This window comes from Scyliorhinus canicula, chromosome 9, assembly GCF_902713615.1.
Source record: "Scyliorhinus canicula chromosome 9, sScyCan1.1, whole genome shotgun sequence".
Classification (NCBI taxonomy): Eukaryota; Metazoa; Chordata; class Chondrichthyes; order Carcharhiniformes; family Scyliorhinidae; genus Scyliorhinus; species Scyliorhinus canicula.
Window position 1 is genome coordinate 90,770,133 of NC_052154.1, and position 22,237 is coordinate 90,792,369.

At 51.2% G+C, this 22,237-nt stretch overlaps 1 protein-coding gene across 1 annotated transcript in view; it reads left to right on the forward strand.

Moving 5' to 3' along the window:
* LOC119970901 (hydrocephalus-inducing protein-like) overlaps positions 1-22,237 on the forward strand; it is a 140,942-nt gene that overhangs the window by 50,565 nt on the left and 68,140 nt on the right. The window contains exon 9 of the mRNA XM_038806010.1: positions 2,410-2,573. Coding sequence (XP_038661938.1) covers positions 2,410-2,573 — 164 coding nt within the window. The remainder of the gene's footprint in view (positions 1-2,409; positions 2,574-22,237) is intronic.

The window sequence follows — 22,237 nt, forward strand, 5'->3', positions numbered from 1 at the left end:
TGACCACTCTATCAGGTGGAGCACTTTTATTGTAGGAAGGAGCTGGGCTCTCTTGAGAGCAAAGGTTCTTATTGCGAGCTGAATTTGTGCTGTCTCCTACATTATAACTGGAAAAATGGTTTAAAAGTACTTCTTTGGCTTTCGGAAGTCCTAATATCTGGATAGTGTTATAGAAATGCAGTTTCTATCTTTCTTGTTTCAGGGGATGGAGAAGAAACATTGATACATCCCGAATTCCCAAAATTGTAGAGCTCTTTTAATATCAAATTATCTAATTACAATACAAAAATAGTGGGCATAATATGAGGTCTGACGTCTATGGAACTCCTCATGCATTCAATGTTTGATAATAAGGTGTTGGGTGCTTTATCCTTGTAGCTGGGCCAGCCTTAGCTTATCCAGTCACCATGTGGCCTTTAATCACCTTTTCTTTAATGGGCCAGAAATTGCTGCATTCATAGATTTGTAGTGAAATTTGGACTACACTGCTCACCATTGGCATGGCACTAAATTTGTGTCAGAAAGTACCGGAACGTTGATATCAATGTCACATCTGGAATACCATTGCTGTTGTGACCAATAGAAAAAAAAATGCACTGCATGAAACAGTGAAGATAAAACTTGTATTTCCAGCACTTTCTCTGGGATCAGTGCATTCCCAAAGTTAATGAAGTGTTTTTGAAATATTGTCCCTATTGTAATGTAGAAACCACTACAACTCCGGCTCCTAAAATATGGTCACTCTCCCCATATCACAGCCCCTTTCATTGATAGCTTTGTCACAGATAAAAATGATTGAACTACTGGTGAGCTTCGAAGCTCGTAGTCTTCCTCCCGAATCAAAAAATGTTACTGACTTGTTAAGGGGTTTGTTTTTGCGACGGTGTGTTTACTATTTTTTTTTTCTTTCTTGTATTGTTATTAGTTATTAGTTTATTACTTTGTATTGGGGGGGATTTCTGTTTCTGTTTCTGTTTAGTTTTACACCTTGTTTACTTTAACTGTTGGGAGAAAATTTGTTCTTGAAAAATTTGAATAAAAATCATTTTTTTTTTAAAAGTTACTGACTAATTATAAGAACGATCCTCCATCTGTTATTTTATCCTCCAAAGGTGCCAAATTCATGTCTCAGATGACTCATATGTTGTACCTTGACGTATTGATGCTGAAATAAACTTGTCTAATTTATCGATAAAACCTTGGTGTGATCACACATGGAGTACTATTCATAGTTCTGGTCATCATCATATAAAGAGCATATTGAGACACTCAGGAGGGAACAAAAACAAATTGACATGGATGTTACCATAACTGTAAGGTTGTCAGGGAAGGATCAACAACTTGGGAAAAGGCTCAAGAGTTATCTAATAAAATACTTTAAAATAATGAAAAGGCTTGCTAGAGTAGACAGAGAGTGTGTTTCCAATTGTGGGGAAGAGGCAAACAAGACTCCATCAATATAGTATAAACATCAAGAAATCCAATAGAGAATTCAGAGGAAGTTTCTTACCGAGAATGTTGCGAATGTGAGAACTCACTACGTACCACAGGAAATAATTGAGGGGAATAGTGTAGATGCATTTAGGGGGAGGCTAGCTATGTGCATGCAAATAAGGAACTATGCTTATAGAGTTAGATGAAGGAGGAAAAGATTACATTTTGAGTGGAGAATAAATACCAACATGGAAGCAGCTTAATTACTTCTCTCTATGCTTCATATTCCCTTTAATTATGTTTAATTTGCATTTGGATGAGAGTTCCTGTTCTGATTGTCAGAAATGCTTTGGAGGTGTATGTTTCCCCAGGGTTCAGTAGTGATCAGTATCTCTGTTTCCTAGAATTCGGTATTGATCAGTATCTGTCTATTTTTGCTGGGTTCAATATTGATCAGTATCTGTTTCCCCAGGGTTCAGTATTGATCAGTACCTCTCTGTTTCCCAGGGTTCAGTATTGATTAGTATTCCTCAGTTTCCCAGAGTTCGGTATTGATCAGTATCTGTTTCCCCAGGGTTGAGTATTAATGAGTTATCTCTCTATTTCCCAGGGTTCAGTATTGATCAGTATCTCTCTCTTTCACAGAATGCAGTATTACATTCAATATCTATTTTCCCAGGGTTCACTATTGAATAGTATCTCTGTTTTGCAGGGTTCAATTTTGATCAGTATCTATTTTCCCAAGGTTGAGCATTGATCAGTATCTCTTTGTTTCCCCAAGATTCACTATTGATCAGCATCCATACCCCCAGGGTTCAGCATTGATCAGTATCTCTCTGTTTCACAGAGTGCAGTATTGATCAATATCTATTTTCCCAGTATTGATCAGTATCTCTATTTTCCCAGGGTTAAGTATTGATCGGTATCTCTGTTTCCCCAGGGTTCAGTATTGATCAGTATCTCTCTGTTCTCCAGGGTTCTGTCTTTTTCCCATTGCCGGATGGTACTGGATTGCTCTATATGCTCATCGGAGTTGCCGAGCCCCCGAAGGCTGTGGCAATTATAAATCGTGAGGTGCCTTGCAAGATCCCACACACGGTGTTGTTGTCAATCAACAACTGGCTTCCCAAACTACAACGGTAGGAACAAAATCACTGTGATAATATGAGGGCATAAGACTTGTTGATGAATACCTCTCAGTGAACAATTCTGGAAAGTCAGGTGAGCACAGAGTCTGGCTTAGATGATGCTTGCCCTCTGGGTTAATGGCTTACTGACAATTACTGCTGAGTGTACATGTTAAGAATATCATGGAAGAAGGTAGAATAGGGAGGTCTGTCTATCCGCTATGAATCAGCACCTCCTCAGGAGAAAAGTTGGAAAACCTATGGGGTGATTGATGCTCACATGTGGAGAAAATTATCCTGTTGTGTTGCAGAAGGATGATATATTCTGCAGCACATCAAGTCCTTCCTAAGTGTGTTTCATTTCAGTCAACACAAATATCTTGCAGAAGAGTTCAGTATTACGATCCCAAACTAGACCCGACAGAGGCTAGGATACTGGGCAGAAACCCCAATATTTTATTTTAATTTTGAAAGATTGAATCTCCCCTTTGAAAGACCATCCTATCCTCCCATTAGTTACATAATTTTATCAACTGCACATAGAACGATACAGCACAGTACAGGCCCTTCGGCCCACGATGTTGCATCGACATGGGAAGTCAAAAACTAAAGGCCATCTAACCTACACTATGCCATTATCATCCATATGCTTATCCAATAAACTTTTAAATGCCCTCAATGTTGGCGAGTTCACTACTGTTGCAGGTAGAGCATTCCATGGCCTCACCACTCTTTGCGTAAAAAACCTACCTCTGACCTCTGTCCTATATCTCTTACCATGTCCCCTCGTGCTAGCCACCTCCATCCGCGGGAGTAGGCTCTCACTGTCCACCCTATCTAACCCTCTGATCATTTTGTATGCCTCTATTAAGTCACCTCTTAACCTTCTTCTCTCTAACGAAAACAACCTCAAGTTCATCAGCATTTCCTCATAAGATTTTCCCTCCATACCATGATGGCCGGAATTCTCTGTTCGTTGAGATTCACTCTGCCTATCAGCAGCACACCCACTTCAGCGGATTTCCCAGTGCTGTAGAGTGGCTTCAATGGGAAATCCATAAGACATAGGAGCAGAATTAGGCCACTCGGCGCATCGTCTGCTCCACCATTCAATCATGGCTGATATTTACTCATCCCCATTCTCCTGCCTTTGCCCCATAACCCCTGATCCCCTTATTAATCAAAACCCTATCTATCTCTGTCTTAAAGACACTCAATGATTTGGCCTCCAAAGCCTTCTGCGGCAAAGAGTTCCACAGATTCACCACCCTCTGACTGAAGAAATTCCTCCTCATCTCTATTTTAAGGATCGTCCCTTTAGTCTGAGATTGTGTTCTCTGGTACTAGTTTTTCTTACAAGTGGAAACATCCTCTCCACGTCCACTCTATCTAGGCCTCGCAGTATCCTGTAAGTTTCAATAAGATCACCCCTCATCCTTCTAAACTCCAACGAGTGCACACCCAGAGTCCTCAAACATGCCTCATGCGACAAGTTGTTCTTTCCAGGGATCATTCTTGTGAACCTCCTCTGGACCCTTTCCAAGGCCAGCACATCCTTCCTTAGATACGTGACCCAAAACTGCTTACAATACTCCAAATAGGGTCTGACCAGAGCCTTATACAGCCTCAAAATTACATCCTGGTCTTGTATTCTAGCCCTCTTAACATTGCATTTGCCTTCTTAACTACCGACTGAACCTGCACATTAACCTTAATCCCATTGACAAGCAGAGGGAGTATTGAATCCCACCAGTGAAAGGCGCGCCACCAAGAAACATGTGACTGGGGGCCCAGAGAATCCAGCCCAATATACCTAATGAACGACTCCATAGGGAAGCTTCTTAATCCAAACAAAACTCCATTAACCCAAGCCTTTACGGTACCTTAATTGCACCTCTGTCTCCCAAAAAACCATGCTGTCTTGCACACCAGGATTTTTAAAAGCATTATTAAAAAAACATTTTAAAGTGGCAACACAAGTGAACAAGGTAGTCAAGAAAGCATACAAAATGCTTGCCTTCATTGGACGGGGCATCGAGTATAAAAACTGGCAAGTCATGCTATAGCTGTATAGAACCTTGGTAAGGCCACACTTGGGATATTGCACACATTTCCGGTCGCCACACTACCAGAAGGATGTGGAGGCTTTGGAGAGGGTGCAGAGGAGGTTTACCAGGATGTTACCTGGTCTGGAGAGTGTTAGCTATGCGGAGAGGCTGAATAAACTCGGAATGTTTTCATTAGAAAGGTGGAGGTTGAGGGGTGACCTGATAGAGCTCTACAAGATTATGAGGGGCATGGTTAGAATGGATAGCCAGGCACACTTTCCCAAGGTGGACGGGTGAGTCACTCGGGGGCATAGGTTTATAGTCCATGGGGCAAAGTTTTCGAAGATATGTGCGAGGCAGGTTTTTTACACACAGTGTGGTGAGTGCCTGAAATGCGTTGCAAGGGGAGGTTGTGGAAGCAGATACATTAATGGCATTCAAAAGGCATCTTGACAAACACATGGATAGAATGGGTGTAGAGGAATATGGCACAAGGAAGTGCTGAGGGTTTTGCCAAAGGTTGGTATCATGACTCCATTAACCCAAGCCTTTACGGTACCTTAATTGCACTTCTGTCTCCCAAAAAGCCATGCTGTCTTGCACACCAGGATTTTTAAAAGCATTATTAAAAAAACATTTTTAATAATGTTTTATTATTAAAAGGGCCTGCTCCAGTGCTGTATTGTTCTTTGTTCTTTTTTACTGCAGCAGTCATACACACACGAACCCTGGCTTTTAACCCTTACTGCACCAAATATATATAATACAATATATCTGAAATTCCTACATTCATCACAGTCAGCTTGACTGTCAGTAGTTCTTGTCTCTTTGAATCTGAAGGTTGTAATTCCAGACTCCACCCCAGGACCTAAGCAAACAGTTTGAGCTGACACTCCTCTACAGAGCTGAGATTGTAATTCAGGTGGAAGAGCCAGTGTCCTGGACAATATACCTCCCTCACTTCCAAATGCAAAATATTTAGTCCTCCATCTCATTTGCAGTGTGAATATTGTTCTCTGATTTAGCCGACACAACTGTGAGTGTAAGCAGAATGGGAGAATGAGTTAAATGTGAGGAGCATCTCAGTACTAGAAACAATAATATAAAGTTCAAAGTCCAAATCAAAATGGAAAAAATTGTTCTAAAGCAAGGGCATCTGCTTGAAATAAGGTGAAGAGTGAGCTTGCTACTTCCGGTGGCGGCGATATTTGAGGGAGCCGCACATTCGGCGGGCTCTCACTCCAGAGGGGCTTTAGGGCTGATTCCCCGCGATAGCGGGACCACGGAGCGGCAAAAAGGTGGCCGCGAAAGTGCTGGAGAGCGGGATGCAATCTATGGAACCGTGGAAGTTCAGGAAGCAGAGGAAGAGAGAGAGAAAGGGACAGAGGCAAGGAGCAGAGGAAGCTGACCTGGAACTTAAGATGGCAGACACACGGACCTTTCATGCTCCAGGAGATGAAAAACAGTTTTGAGTCGCTGAAGCGGGACAACATGAACCCACTGAAGGCAGTGGATCAGCTGAATCAGAGGCTGGATGCTCAAGAGGTAAAAGTTAAGGAGCTGGGAGAAGGAAGGCGGCAGCGAAAGTGCTGAGGAGCGGGCTGCGGCACATGGAACAGCGGGAGTCCAGAAGGCAGAAGAAAAAAGAGAAAAAGGGACAGAGGCAAGGACCTGAAGAAACTTACCTGGGACCTAAGATGGTGGACACACGGACCCTGGACTCAGCAATCCAGCAGGCGCTGGATAACATGCTCCAGGTAATGAAGTCCAGTTTTGAAGCGCTGAAGCAGGACAGCTTGGACCCAATCCAGAAAGCGGTGGATCAGCTGAACCAGAGGCTGGATGCGCAAGATGTTAAAGTTAAGGAGCTGGGAGAGGCGGTGGAGGAGCAGGCGGATGCGCAGACGGTTGCGGCGCTAGAAGTTGACGGGCTGAAGGAGCAGCAGAGAAAACTGCAGGACAGAGTGGAGGAGCTGGAGAATAGAGTCCGCAGGAACAACCTGAGGATGGTCGGCCTCCCGGAGGGGTCTGAGGGAGCTGATGCCGCAGCGTTTGTAGCAGACCTATTGATGCAGCTGATGGGGGCCGAAGCCTTTCCGCGACCGCCGGAGCTGGAGGGGACACACAGAGTGCAGGCGAGGCAGGGACGGCCGGACGGACCCCCCCCCCCCCCCCCCCCCCCCGCCCAATGGTGATTAGGTTCCACAGGTTCGTGGACAAGGAGCGGGTGCTGCGGTGGGCAAAGAGCGCCAGGAGCAGCACGTGGAACAACAGTGTTCTCCGCATTTACCAGGACCTAAGCCAGGAGGTAGCTCGGCGGCGAGCAGCCTTTAAGAATGTCAAGGAGGTGCTGTTCAAGAAGCACGTGAAGTTTGGTCTACTGTTCCCGGCTCGCCTATGGGTCACGCACCAGGGTCAACACCACTACTTCTCCGAGCCTGAAGAAGCGATGGATTTTGCGAGGGATCAGGGGCTGGTCCCGAAAAGAGGCCCCACGGACGCGAATTAGGGCCCGAGGATTACCGTGGGAAGGTACGCCGAATGGGCCTGGACTGCTGTTCAACGGTTTGCTGGGTCAAAGGTGCCAAGCGGAACATTTGGGACTCTTTCCTTTGTTCATGGACATTGGTTTGGGGTTTTTTTTTTCTCATGTTTTTGTTTTTTCCTCTTTTTTCTGTTTTTTCCTTTTTGGGCAGATTTGTACTTTTTGTGCAGCTCGCGGAGGACACTGGAGGCGGCTTGCTCCAGTGGGTTGGAGAGGGGGAATGGGGCGCCGGGGAGTGGGGAGGAGGACGGGGAAACAATGGGAATGAGACAGGAAGGCGCCGGAGTGTTGAGTCACCGGGCTAACAGATTGGCTTGTCAAGGGAGTCAGGTGGGGGGTGGGGAGATCACAGCCGGTGGATGGCAGGGGTGGGGGTATCGGGGGATGTGGTTAGGGGGGGGGGGGGGTTGTTCTGCTGACGTGGGAGGGACTTGAAATAGGCACTGGAAAGGAGGTCGAGGGTGGAGGCAGCCAACGGGCGGGCCAGGAATGGCGCGGCGGGCCGGCCCGAGAAAGGCTATGGCTGACCGGCGTGGTGGAGGGGGTGGGTTGTGCCCCCCGACCAGGCTGATCACCGGTCGGGTGTTCGCGCACTTGCGGGCTCTGAGGGTGGACGTAATTATGTTGCAGGAGACGCATCTGAAAGTGTCTGACCAGACCAGGCTAAGGAAGGGCTGGATTAGCCAGGTCTTCCACTCGGACTTGGACTTGAAGTCCAGGGGGGTGGCAATCATGATCAACAAGCGGGTGCAATTTGAGTCGGAGGGCATAGCCGCAGACAGGGGGGGGCAGATACCTGATGGTACGGGGCAGACTGGAGGGGAGAAGAGTGGTGCTGGTGAATATATATGCCCCGAACTGGGATGACGTGGACTTCATTAAAAGAGTGCTGGGGAAGATCCCGGACCTGGATTCTCGCAGGCTAATAATGGGGGGGGGGGGACTTTAACATGGTCCTTGACCCGGCTTTGGATCGGTCGTGTCCCAGAACGGGTAGACTCTCAGCAATGGCAAGGGAGCTGAAAGGGTTTATGGAGCAAATGGGGGCAGTGGACCCCTGGAGAGATAGACAGCCAACAGGAAGGGGCTACTCGTTTTACTCGCACGTCCATAAAGTATATTCCAGGATAGATTTCTTGGTACTAAGCAGGGATTGTATAGGGGAGGTAAAGAACACGGAATATTTGGCAATTACTATCTCAGACCATGCCCCGCACTGGGTGGACCTGCAGATCGGGGGAGCGAGCTACCAACGCCCGCAGTGGAGGCTAGACGTGGGACTGCTGTCGGAGGAGGGGATCTGTGAGAGGCTTCGGAGGTGTATGCAAAATTACTTGCAGGTGAATGACACGGGGGAGGTCTCAGCGGCGACCCTGTGGGAGGCGCTAAAGGCAGTAGTGCGGGGGGAGCTGATTTCAATTGGGGGCCACAGAGCCAAGGCAGACAGGGCAGAGATGGATAGATTGGTCAGGGAAATGGGTCGGATAGATGAAGAGCACGCGGAGTCCCTGGGGGAGGTTTTACTCAGGGAGAGGCAGAGACTACAGGTGGAACTGGGGGCACTATCCACGAGTAGGGCCGTGGAACAGCTTAGGAAGGCGAGGGGAGTGGTGTACGAGCATGGGGAAAAGGCTAGCAAACTGTTAGCGCAGCAACTCAGGAGGAGGGAGGCGGCCAGGGAAATAGGTAGAGTGAGGGATGGGGAGGGGCGCAAAGTGGAGGACCCGGCAGGATTGAATAAGGTATTCCGGGACTTCTATCGCAAGCTGTATACTTCGGAGCCGCCGGAAGAACCGGAGGAGATGAAAAGGTTTCTGGACGGGTTAACCTTCCCAACAGTAGGTGGGGTGGCGAGTGGATGAGCTGGGGGCCTCGATTAGAGTAGAGGAGGTATTGGGGGGCCTAAAGGCCATGCAGTCGGGGAAGTCCCCGGGGCCGGATGGATACCCAGTAGAGTTTTATAGGAAGTTTTCTGAGCTGGTGGGCCCGGTCTTGGCGAGGGTTTTCAATGAGTCAAGGGACAGAGGGACCCTGCCGGCGACAATGTCGCAAGCCACTATATCACTGATATTGAAGCGGGGTAAAGACCCGGAGGCGTGCGGGTCCTACAGGCCAATCTCCCTGATTAATGTTGACGCCAAGCTCCTGGCAAAGGTACTGGCGGTTAGAATGGAGGATTGCGTACCGGAGGTGATTGGGGAGGACCAAACTGGGTTCGTGAAAGGTAGGCAGCTGGCGGCCAACCTGAGAAGATTACTTAATGTGATAACGATGCCCCCGGCGGGCAGGGAGGTGGAGGTAGTGGTGGCGATGGACGCCGAGAAGGCCTTTGACCGGGTGGAGTGGGACTATCTATGGGAAGTGCTTGGACGGTTTGGGTTCGGGGAGGGATTTGTGGATTGGATCAAATTATTATATCAGGCCCCGAGGGCCAGCGTCAGGACTAACAGAGAAGTGTCGGAGTACTTTAGGTTGTACCGAGGGGCCAGACAGGGCTGCCCGCTCTCCCTGCTACTGTTTGCGCTGGCCATAGAGCCGCTGGCGATTACGCTGAGAGCCGCAGAGGGATGGAAGGGGATGGTGAGGGGCGGGGTAGAACATAGGGTCTCTCTTTACGCAGATGACCTGCTCCTGTATGTGTCGGACCCAGTGGCCGGGATGGGAAGTATACTGGGAATGTTGAGGAAGTTCGGGCAGTTTTCAGGATACAAATTAAATATGGCCAAGAATGAAGGGCGAAATTCTCCGCACCCGCGGAAAGTCGGCAAACGGTCGTAAAAATCGGGACCGTTTTACGATGGTCGCGAAGGCTTCATTTCCCGACCGATTCACTTCCTGGAAATGGGCTAGCAGCGCGGCCGCGTCAATTACGTGCGTGATGACGACGGAACGCGACGACGGCACGAACCCGCCCATGTGACGCCGCCCGACGCCGTAAAAAGGCGCGGGCGACCACAGAATCTGTCGGGCAGGATGTCGGAGCCTAGGCGAGCTGCTCCTCGCTTTATTGATGCAGACGTCGAGGCGCTGCTCGATGCCGTGGAGCAGAGGAGGGGCATCATCCGCCCGCGGAGAGGGCATCGCCAACCTGCCAGCACGGTACGCCAGGCCTGGCGTGACGTGGCTGCTGCCGTCAGTGCTGTGGGGCAGACCCCTCGCTCAGCAGAGCAGTGCCGAAAGAAGCTACACGACCTCACCAGGTCTGCCAGGGTAAGTGCCATGAGGGTGCCCCCTAGTCACAACCATCCCTCCCCCTTAACTGCCCGGGGGGGGGGGGGGGGGGGAGAGGGATTGGGGCAGAGTTATTTGAGGGTGGTTCACAAAGTTGTCACAGACCCAGCGATCTGGCCCCGAGGAGAGATGCAATCATCTGATGACAACTTGCCCCCCCCAAACTGTGCCAGTATCAGAACGGACTTCTGATACCTACCGTTTTGTAATGATCTACCTATGTTCCCTCCCCCAACAGGCCAAGGCCGCTCATAACCACCGGGAGCGGCACAAGACTGGAGGGGGCTCGCCCAACATGCACCCCCTCAGCACCTTTGAACAGAGGGCACTGGACCTTGTTGGGGGGTCTGCCACCCGCGATATCGCGCAATGCGAGGTTGGCGGAACTGCAGCAAGTGAGACAACCCTCCCTGACAAACATCCCCCCCCACCCTCTGTCCCTTCACACACCCTGCCCACTGGGACACCTCCCCATCCTCTGTCCCTTCACACACCCTGCCCACTGGGACACCTCCCCATCCTCTGTCCCTTCACACACCCTGCCCACTGGGACCGTCCAGCGGCCTGCCGAGCAAATCAAAATAACCCGTCTCATTCTCTTCCCTAGGACGTGATGCCGAACGACCAGGGCCGTCTGGCTGCAGACGGAGACGTGAATCTGCCGCCACCTCACCCGGGGCCTCACAACAGAGGGTGCCCGATCAGCGGGCAGCCCTATCTGCCCCAACCCAATCTGCGGACCAGGACGCACAGAGGGTTCGAAGTCCACCACCACCACCAGAAATGGCCAGGGACAACCCTCCTGTCGCTGAGCGGCCCCACACCCTGGACGAGGACCTAACCATTGAGAGCGTTGGGCTTGCGGCACTGCTTTCTCCCACCACTTCCATCATCCCAGAGATACACACCCCGGCGGGCCTATTTAGTGATGAGTCTCCTGGGGCACAGTCTGGTTGGCACATCACAGATGAGCAGGTACAGCAGGTGGAGGTTGGAGCAACAGAGGGCCCGGACTCGCGGAGGCCAGACCAGGCCCAGGATGCAGCTGGATCCCAGACGTTTTCGGAGTTCCTGGAGTTTCTCAACCCACCCGCACAGCCGATGTCTCAGGAAACCCAGGGAAACAATGACGGGATGAGGGCTTCCTTCCAGACTCTGCAGACGCTGTTAGAGGAGTCGATCCGCGTCCAAGAGCAGGGAGTGGTGCCGCTCATGGCAGAGACCCAGTCCGACACCGCACGGGTGGCATCCGCGGTGGAGGCAATGGGTCAGGTTATGCAAGACGTTGGGATTAATGTGCACGCGTCATCCTCGGCCCTGGACAGGGTTGCCCTCTCACAGGCAGCAATGTGCCAGAGCCAAACCGACATTGCCGGCGCCCTGCGGGCCATGGCCGAGTCTCAGCAGGTCATTGGCCAGTCGCAGCAGTCAGTCGCCGAGAGCATCAACCGCCTGACACATGTGCTGGATGGCGTCGTGCACAATCAGGTTGAGATCGCACAGTCCCTGGCGGGAATGTCTAACTCCCTGGACTCCGTCTCTGCAAACCTTCGGATCCTGGTGGATACCGTTGCAGGCCTCCAGGACTGGCAGCGCCAGGTGTCGGTGGTGCGACGGGGAACCTCCCCGCTCGCACCTCTGTCCCAAAGTGAGGCCCGGGGGCCACCCGGCTCCCCGAGGGAGGAGGAGGTTTCGGGGCCCGTCCCATTAACTCCATCACGGGACGTCCCGGAATTCTCGGCCTCCCCCCGTCCCATCCCTGGTGCATCGGGTGGACAGCAGGCAGAGCAGGGTGGCACAATGTCACCCGAGACGCCCGCAGAGCAGCCTGGCCCATCAAGGCCGGGTCGCCCTAGGAAACGCTTGGCCAAGGAGAAACGAGTCGAGGGGGGCGATTCGCAGCAATCCTCCTCCACTCCTGCTGTATCATCTGGGGATTCACTTAGACGTAGTGGTAAGGCAACTAAGATAGACACTGAGTAAGTTGGCACGGGTGAAGGGCACAGTTTAGTTGTAGGGGCTAGGGCACCTGTAAATAATTGTTAATATTAAACGCACTGTTCCACCTTACTTGTAATACCGTGTGATTGTTCCACAGCCACAGGAATCGTGATGGTGACCGAGTGTCGCTGGGGGTGACGGGTGGTGAAACCTCGGTGCCGGGTGTGCAGTCCCTGCCCCTACCCCCCTCCCACAGCTAGCCCACGCGGGCACGTGATGGAGTGTCAGTGACGAACTCAGCGGCCACCAAGGTGGATGGTTCAGCTATTGCCATGGGTCAGACTCTCTCTAACGATTCTGAGCTCACAGCTCTTCGCAGAGCGGGCTGTCATCATTCCACATGGCACTGATCACACCCGCTGACACAGCCATCAATGTTGTGCCATTCCGTCTGGACCCAGTGATAAGCGTCATGTCGAAGTGGAGCAGTGTACACTGAGGGGGGGGGGGGGGGGTTGTGGTGGTGGCAGTTGTGTGGTGACCCTCTGCATGACTAGCGATGCAGGTGGTGGTTTGGTGTTCATCGGGGACGTCACATGCGATGCGTGAACCGTGCTGCCACCATGGCGTCGCGTGCCCGCCGTCCTTGCCGGGTAGGTCGTGCCGCCTCCTGGACATCACCAGCACCTGGGTCGTGTCTGCGTGCTGCGCCCGCCACTCCGCCAGCGTCCTCCTCCTCCTCCTCCTCCTCCTCCTCCTCCTCCTCCTCCTCTGTGCTGGCACCACTGCCACTAGCTTCTCCCTCCGCCTCCTGCAACAGGTCATCTCCCCTCTGCATCGCGATGTTGTGCAGCGCACAGCAGACCACTACAATGCGAGCGACCCTGTCGGCCTGGTACTGCAGGGCCCCTCCGGAGCGGTCCAGACACCTGAATCTCATCTTCAGGAGGCCAAGGCAGCGCTCCACCACACCCCTGGTTGCTGCATGGGCCTCGTTGTATCGTGTTTCCGCATTGGTCTGAGGCCTCCGTATCGGCGTCATCAGCCAAGACCTCAGCGGATAACCCCTGTCACCTAGCAACCAGCCCCTCAGCCGGGGGGGACGTCCCTCAAACATCGCAGGGATGAACGACTGCGTTAGTATGTAGGAGTCATGCACACTCCCTGGGAACCTTGCACAGACGTTCATGAACCTCATGTGGGGGTCGCATACCACCTGGACATTAATGGAGTATGTCCCCCTTCTGTTTGTGAACACTTCCTTGTCCACAGCAGGCGGGCGCATGGGGACGTGAACACAGTCGATTGACCCCTGAACCCTCGGTATCCCGGCCACACTGGCAAATCCACGGGCTCGTGAGTCTTGACTTGGTTGGTCCTCGGGAAAGGTGATGTAGCGGTCCGCGATGGCATAGAGGTCACATCCCGGATGCACCTGTGCACCGATGACTGGGAGATCCTGGAGACGTCCCCGCTCAGAGACTGGAAGGAGCCGGTAGCATAGAAGTTCAGAGCGACCGTCACCTTGATGGCTACCGGGATCGCGTGTCCTTCCCCCGTTCCACGTGGGGCGAGGTGCGACAGGAGTTCGCAGATATGTATCACCGTCTGCCTACTCAGCCGGAGTCTTCTCCTGCAGGTGATGTCCGGCATTGTTAGGAAAGAGACCCGGACACGGTACACCCTCGGCTTTGGTCGTCGCCTCTGACGCCGTGGCTGCACCCTCACTCTCTCCTCTTCCTCTTCCTCCTCCTCCTCCTCCTCCTCCCCCCCCCCATGCTGCTCGACGACTGGCAACTCCTCGGCCCTTCCCTCTGCTGCTGCAGCTGGCCCTGCAGCCACTGCGGGTTGTGGGTGTGGATGCTGCTGCATCTCCAAATCCAGTAGAGCTGCCCCAACCACTGCGCAGAACATAGCCGTTCTGTTCCCATGCATCGTGCTAACCTACAGAAGGGTGGTGGGGGGCAGAGAAACGGGACATGTTAGACGGACGTTAGTCGACACCTCGGCAGCCGCCAGCCATGGGATACCAGTGTGTCCCGATGGCCTGGTCGCGCTGCTGACACGCGGTCAGCCTAACCCCTGGTCACTTTCTGCATCCAACGGCCAGTAAACTATGGCCTCCTCACGGGTGCGTCAGTGGCCTGTGGCCGGAAGCCACAGGGGAACCAGCGGCCGTGTCCTCGTCACCTGCACACCATGGCATGGTGGCAGACATTTTGTTACGGGGTTGGACGGCTCACTCTCTACCTAACCCCCCCCCTCCGTCGCCCCCCACTGCCCCCTCCGTCTCCCCCACTGCCCCCTCCGTCTCCCCCACTGCCCCCTCCGTCTCCCCCACTGCCACCTCCGTCTCCCCCACTGCCACCTCCGTCTCCCCCACTGCCCCCTCCGTCTCCCCCACTGCCACCTCCGTCTCCCCCACTGCCTCCCCCGTCTCCCCCCACTGCCCCCGCTCTGGACCCCCTCCCGTTCCCAGGGATGCCTTCCCCGTTGTGGCCAGACTCGAGCGGTGCGCTGAACGGTGCGCTGAGCGGTGCGCAGAGTGGTGCCCTGACCTCCTCCAAGCAGTCGTCAGCCAGGCCGACTGGTTGACGAATTTAAAAAGCAGGTGTGTTTCACGACGTCCAAACAGGGCGCCATGACGTCGGGACTTCGGCCCATCCGGGCCGGTGAATAGCGGGGGGGCTCTCAGTGGCGATTCTGGTCGTGTCAGGGGCGGGAAGGAGGCGTTTGTCGGGAAACGCGACTCCGACAATTTGCGGGGTTCGGAGAATAGCGGGAGGGCGTCGGAACAGCGTCGCCGTAAAAATTTCCGACGCCCGCTATTCTCCGACCCGTCATGAGTCCGGAGAATCGCGCCCACTATGTTTGTGGTACAGGCAAGGGGCCAGGAGAACAGATTGAGAGGGCTACCGTTTAGGCTGGTTGAGGAAAATTTCCGGTATTTGGGAATCCAGGTGGCACGAGACTGGGGCAGGCTGCACAAGTTAAATTTGGCCAGGGTGGTGGAGCAAATGAAGGGAGAGTTTCGGAGATGGGATGCACTCCCGCTGTCGCTGGCAGGGAGGGTGCAGACTGTAAAGATGACAACCCTCCCTAGATTTCTGTTTGTTTTTCAGTGCATCCTGATCTTTGTTCCACAGTCCTTCTTCAAAAGAGTTAACAGGATGATCATGAGCTTTGTCTGGGCGGGAAAATCCCCGCGGGTGAAGAAGGCGATGTTGGAGAGGAACCGCAGCAAGGGAGGGCTGGCTTTGCAGAGTCTGATTAATTATTACTGGGCGGCCAACATCGCTATGATAAGGAAGTGGATGGTGGGTACGGGGTCTATCTGGGAGCGGGTGGAGGCGGCTTCGTGCAGGGGCTCCAGCTTGGCAGCCCTGGTCACGGCTCCTCTACCACTGCCGCCGGCCAAGTACTCCACCAGCCCGGTAGTGGTGGCGACCCTGGGGATATGGGGCCAGTGGAGGAGGCATGTAGGGGAGACGGGAGCGTCGGTTTGGGCGCCAATCTGCGACAACCATCGGTTTGCCCCCGGGAGTATGGATGGGGGTTTCGAGTATGGCGGCGGGCGGTGGTGGGAAGGGTGGGCGATATGTTCCTGGAAGGGAGCTTTGAGAGTTTGAGGAGCTTGGAGGAGAAATTTGGGCTGGTAAGGGGAAATGATTTTAGGTACCTACAGTTGCGGGACTTTGTTTGTAGACATGTCCCATCTTTCCCACGCCTCCCGCCAATGGGGATCCTAGATAGAATAGTCTCTAGGGGGGAAGAAGGGGAGGGTAGAGTCTCGGTTATTTATAAGGTGCTCATGAGGGAGGAAGGGTCCCAGACGGAGGAACTGAAACTTAAATGGGAGGAGGAGCTAGGCGGGGAAATGGAGGACGGGCTGTGGGCAGAGGCCCTGAGTAGGGTAAATTCGACCGCGACATGTGCCAGGCTCGGGCTGATTCAATTTAAGGCCGTTCACTGGGCCCATATGACGGTGGCTCGGATGAGCAAATTCTTTGGGATAGAGGATAAATGTGCAGGAGGACCAGCGAACCACGTTCACATGTTTTGGGCATGCCCTAAGCTGAGGGGGTACTGGGAGGGATTTGAGGACGTCATGTCCCGGGTGCTAAAAACAAGGGTGGCGATGGGTCCAGGGGTGGCAATTTTTGGTGTTTCGGAAGACCCGATAGTCCAGGGGGAGAAAGAGGCTGATGTTTTGGCCTTTGCTTCCCTGATAGCCCGGCGACGAATATTATTGGCGTGGAGGGACTCAAAGCCCCTGAAGACTGAGTTGTGGCTTGCGGACATGTCGAGTTTCCTGGGTATGGAAAAAATTAAGTTCGCCTTGAGGGGATCTGTACAGGGGTTCGCCCGGAGGTGGCAACCATTTATTGACTTCTTTGCGGGAGAGTGAGCGTCAGCATGGGGTGGGGGGGAGGGGGGGGGGTAGAGTAGAGTAGAGTAGGAGGGATAAAATGGCGGGCAGTACCGGTGGGAGAGGAGCGGGCTTGTGCAGGATGTTACAATTGAAGTATTGAAAGTACATGGATGTTTGCACGTTCTGCCTTTTTTGCTTTCTTTCTGTTGATGTCTGTAACTGTTTACAAAGCCAAAAACTACCTCAATAAAATTGTTTATTAAAAAAAAAGAGTGAGCTTGCTGAAGTGAGGTGAAATAAATTTAAAACTTGCATTCTTTAAATGCTTCACCTGACCACAGGATTTCCCAGAATGCTTTATAGCCAATGCTGCATTTATAACTGTTATGACACAGAAAACATGGCAGCCAATTTTCAAACAGCCAGATTCCACAAACAGCAATGTGATAATTACCAGATAATCTATATTTGTGATGTTGACTGAGGAATAAATACATTTGAGTCAGGACAATGGTGATCAAAATATTGCCATTGTCCACCTGAGCGAGCGGATGGGGCCTGTATTTCACATCCCTCCAACAGTGCGGTATTCCTTCAGGATGAAGAGTGAACTGGCTGAACTGAGGTGGAAAGAGAAATTGGTAAATCAAACTCTTGATAATATATATATATATATAAATATTATATATATATGTATATATATATAAATAATAAATTCAAAATTGCTGAATAGATGTGTGACTTTATTTGGGTGTTTTAACTGAGCAAGTTAGACAAGTGCCATGGTTAATGATGTTTGCAGATGACATTGAGGTTTGTGGTGGAGGTGATGAGAATATAACGAGCATCTGGACAACTGGTAAAAAGCACTACGGTATGAAGACCAACAGACCAAAGACTCAAAATATGGACCTTCAGTTTGAGCCTAGGGAACAGGATCAGAGTGAAGGTGCAATAATTCTGACTGAAGACCTGGAGAAAGCGAATAGTTTCAAGTGTCCAGGGGTCAGTGGTGATGGAAGATAGAAGTATAGAAATGGAAATTAAGCAACAAACAACTTTGGTTGGAGTAATTGGAAGGAATGCAGTCTATTATATAATGGAAAAGAAGCGGGTGGTGAAGATCAAGGAGAAATGGGAAGTGGAGTGGGGAGGTGAGATCAGTTCAGGAGTATAGAGTGAGGCCCCTGCATAGGGTAAAGGGGACCTCCTCTTGTGCAAGGATGAGCCTGATACAGTTTAAGATGGTGCATATGACTCGGGCGAGAATGAGCAGGTTCTTTCCGAGGGTAGCAGATGAGTGTGAAAGGTGTGGGTGGGTGCCAGTGAATCACACACACATATTTTGGGGTTGTGACAAATTGAGAAGATTCTGGGTGGGACCGTTCGCGGTCTTAACCAGGATAGAGGAGGAGGTGGACCCAGACCCTTTGATGGTGAAATTTGGAGTTTCAGTGTAGCCGGAGCTCATGGAGACGAGGAAGGCCGATGTTGTGGCCTTCGCCTTTGATTGCACAGCGGCAAATTTTATTGGAGTGGCGGTCGGCATCGCCACCGGGGGAAGCAGCTGGGTTGGGTCACCTGTATGACTTTCTGCAATTAGAGAAGATAATGTATGAGTTAAGGGACTCTTCAGCGGGGTTTGAAGAAAGGTGGGGGATGTTTGTGACCGTGTTTGAGGTGCTGTTCATCGTGGGGGAGGGGGAGGGTGAAAAGGGGAAAAATCTGTACGGACTGTATAGTTTATTGTTGGGAAGTATGTTTCCCAGGGTGTTTATTCCCTGTAACCTGTTTTGATGCATGTTAGTAATAAAATACATTGAATACTGAAAGGAAAACGGAGAACACCTGAGAGAATGGCGTTGTTAGTGCAGAAACTTGGGCCGCATCAAGAACTAATGTCCGTTAGAGAATGCCTTCCTTACTTGGCCTGGCCTACATGTGAATCCAGACCCACAGCAATGTCTTAAATGCCTTCTAAAATGGCCCAGCAAGCCAGTCAGTTGTATACAACCACTACAAAAACACAAAAAAGGAATGAAACCATGGACAAACATTGTGGCAACCCCCAAGTAAAATGGGAGAAGTCAAAAGAAGATGCTGAATAAATGTATAACAAGGGAAACCATGGGGATAAAGTTCAACTTCAGCAGGTTTACAAAATGGGCAGTAGCAGATCAACTAACACAAAACAAGACCTATAATAGGCAGCAAATCCACAACTGCCCATTTCTTGCTCCTGTTGAAGTTCATTTGCATCCCAATAGCAAAGTAAAATTGAAGAAGGGAGCACATTGGACCAAAAGTTATGAGACAATAATGAGTTAAGAGGGAATTGGAAAATAAGGAGGAAGTGAGAGGAGAGGATTTCAAACATGCCAAAAGAAAAAATCTAATGTACGCATCAAATATCACAGTTAAAAAGAAAATTATCAAATCTGTGTTGGGACCACAGAGAGGATAAAGTATGATTTAGAAAGGGAAAGTGGACATTGTCATAATATCCACTCATGTATATAATGAGATGCAGACAGGCAGTGATTGACACACAGGATGACCAATGAACACACAACACAGAAGAACCAATCACCAGACAGGACACCACCACTATAAAGCCCACAGGGCATTAAGACTCTCCCTCTCTCAGGACCCAGCTACTGAGACAGTCAGAGTGCACAAGCTAGTGACCACTATTACCATGCGGCAGCTAGTAAGTCTGGTCAAGCCAGTAAGAGGTCATCAGTTGGATTCATAGAGTGTCAACCCACAATTGAACATGTACAGCAGTCCACTAGTTAAATAAAACAGTGTTGAATCATCTCCTGTGTCAGACATTTGTTTCTAGCTTCACTGCATCCAGTTGCAGTCGACATCGAACCAACCTACCTAACACATCAGACATTGTAGTGCAAGGGTTAATGTACATACAGGGTTAATGTGGGACTGAGTACAGTACCACTCACACAGTGCTGTAAGGGGGACATGAGCTAGACCCAGGGGTCAGTGTGGTGTTGAGCAGAGGCGGATAAGACCTAAACAAGGAGAGAGCCTGACTTCCTTATGCCACTTTCAAATAGCACAGAATATTATCCAGTACCTCATTCAGATTGAAAATTAATTTTTCATCATCTTGGGATGACAGTGGCAGTTTGCCTATCAAGCAATCGTCATGGCAACCCCAGTCCTCTCTCCAGGAGGAGTTATTGATCAGGAACAACTGATAATTGCTCTTTCTCCTAACTTTTACCCTCTACCACTATCACCACCCCCCATTAGCTGTTAGCCCTTCTAAAATTCTAAAATTAATTATTTCAACAATAGCTACTGGTATTAATTTGTACAATTGCGTTCAGCTGGTGAGGTTCCTGGTTTCAATTTATTTTCAATTCATTCATGGATGTTGCTGGCTAGGCCAGAACATATAGGGCCTCACGGTAGCATGGTGGTTAGCATCAATGCTTCACAGCTCCAGGGTCCCAGGTACGATTCCCGGCTGGGTCACTGTCTGTGTGGAGTCTGCACGTCCTCCCCGTGTGTGCGTGGGTTTCCTCCGGGTGCTCCGGTTTCCTCCCACAGTCCAAAGATGTGCGGGTTAGGTGGATTGGCCATGCTAAATTGTCCGTAGTGTAAGGTTAATGGGGGGATTGTTGGGTTACGGGTTACGTGGGTTTAAGTAGGGTGATCATTGCTCGGCACAACATCGAGGGCCGAAGGGCCTGTTCTGTGCTGTACTGTTCTATGTTCTATGTTCTATATTGCCCATTTCTCAGATGTTCTCTTCTGACACAAATTGATTTTTGAGATGTATGCATCACTGGCAAGGCCAGCATTTGTTCAAGGAACATTTGTTACAGCAAGTGTACATCAAGATGGCTGCTGCGGGGAAAGTATTCGGGTGCGATTCAGTGGCCTCATTGTTCTTTGTCCTGCTGCTAAGTTGATCACCTGTGTCTGGAAGTTTGTTACCTATTCATACTTATTTGGAGTGGGTAATCACAAAGTCCATACAGCACTTGACTTGAGTGCTTTTGTAGATGGCCATTATCAATTCCAGCCAGGATCTCATGAGACAGTTTCTGTTTCTGGCCTATGTGTATCTTCTCAGCCTGTTTTCAATACCACAGTGTGTATCCGTTCCGGAGGCAACCCTAGTTCCTGCCTGTCTGCTCCACCAACCCACCATAACCCCCACGGACCATGGAGACCATGCAGCTGACAGCAATTGCTAATAAAGAATTGCCAATTGTGGTTAAGTGAGCACATCAAACATCCCACATCCAAAATGGATTCGCAAGGGTGGGCGTGTCATGTAGCATGTGGGAGTTATTGCCTACCATCCCAATCAGACCGTGATGTACCGACACTGTACCTGAACACTGCTGGAGACATCACCACGCTCGCAGCAGCCAACATCTGAACACCCAGGGGATGGGCCCAGGGACATGTCCACGGCCAGAGGATGGATGCATGCAACGGGGAGGGGACCTGTGCTGGTCCAGGTAACATTATGTGCAGGTGTCAGGGGTACAGGGTCTGGGGTCCAGTGAACGGTGACCCCTGCTGCAGCTGTGTATGTGTGCGCAGAGTGTTCTGGATGGGGAGGGGGGGGGATCAGTGGGGAAAATGGAGGATCCCGGGATGGAAGACATTGTTTTGTCAGTCTAACACCCTCTCCCAATTCCTTATAGATATTAAACGGTATGGCCGATATTTTGGACCCCACAGAATTTGCCCTCGTGGTACTGCTGGCTGTCCGGGTGGCCAAGCGCCCGAAGCGGCGGCGGCGTCGGCAGCGTTGACAAAGGCTCGAGGCAGCAGCCCATGTGCTGGGCCCCACCCCACACCCAAAGGACCAAGCCGTTCATTAGGCGAGGGTGAGACCCAGAGGAGGAGGCCCGCGATGGGCCAGGGTATACAGGCATCACTGGTCTTTTGAGCAAATGATGGACAGCGTGAGCTGCAGGATAGTCCACCTCAACATGCAGATGGTGCAGCGCCTTTGCCATGTCCTTGCGGACTTGCGGACTTGGCACCATTTGGAGAAGGAGAAGGACACCCACTTTCTGTGGCCATCATGGTCACCGCCGCCCTGAATTTTTACGTCTCGGGATCATCCCAGGGCTCAAGTGGGCCATCTCTCAGGCTACAGCCCACAGGTGCATCTGACAGGTCACCGATGCCCTGTTTGCCCAGGCAGAAAATTAAGTCCGACAAGATGCCCGGGCAGCAGGATTCTCTGCCATCACCAGGTTGCCCCAGATCCACATGTTGCCTTGTGGTCACCAGGCCATCTGCGAGTGCCCCACGTCAACCGAAAGGGGTTCCACTTCCTGAGCATCCAGCTCGCTTGCGACTACCACCTTAGGATCATGCACATATCATAGAATTTACAGTGCAGAAGGAGGCCATTCGGCCCATCGAGTCTGCATCGGCTCTTGGAAAGAGCACCCTACCCAAGGTCAACACCTCCACCCTATCCCCATAACCCAGTAACCCCACCCAACACTAAGGGCAATTTAGCATGGCCAATCAACCTAAC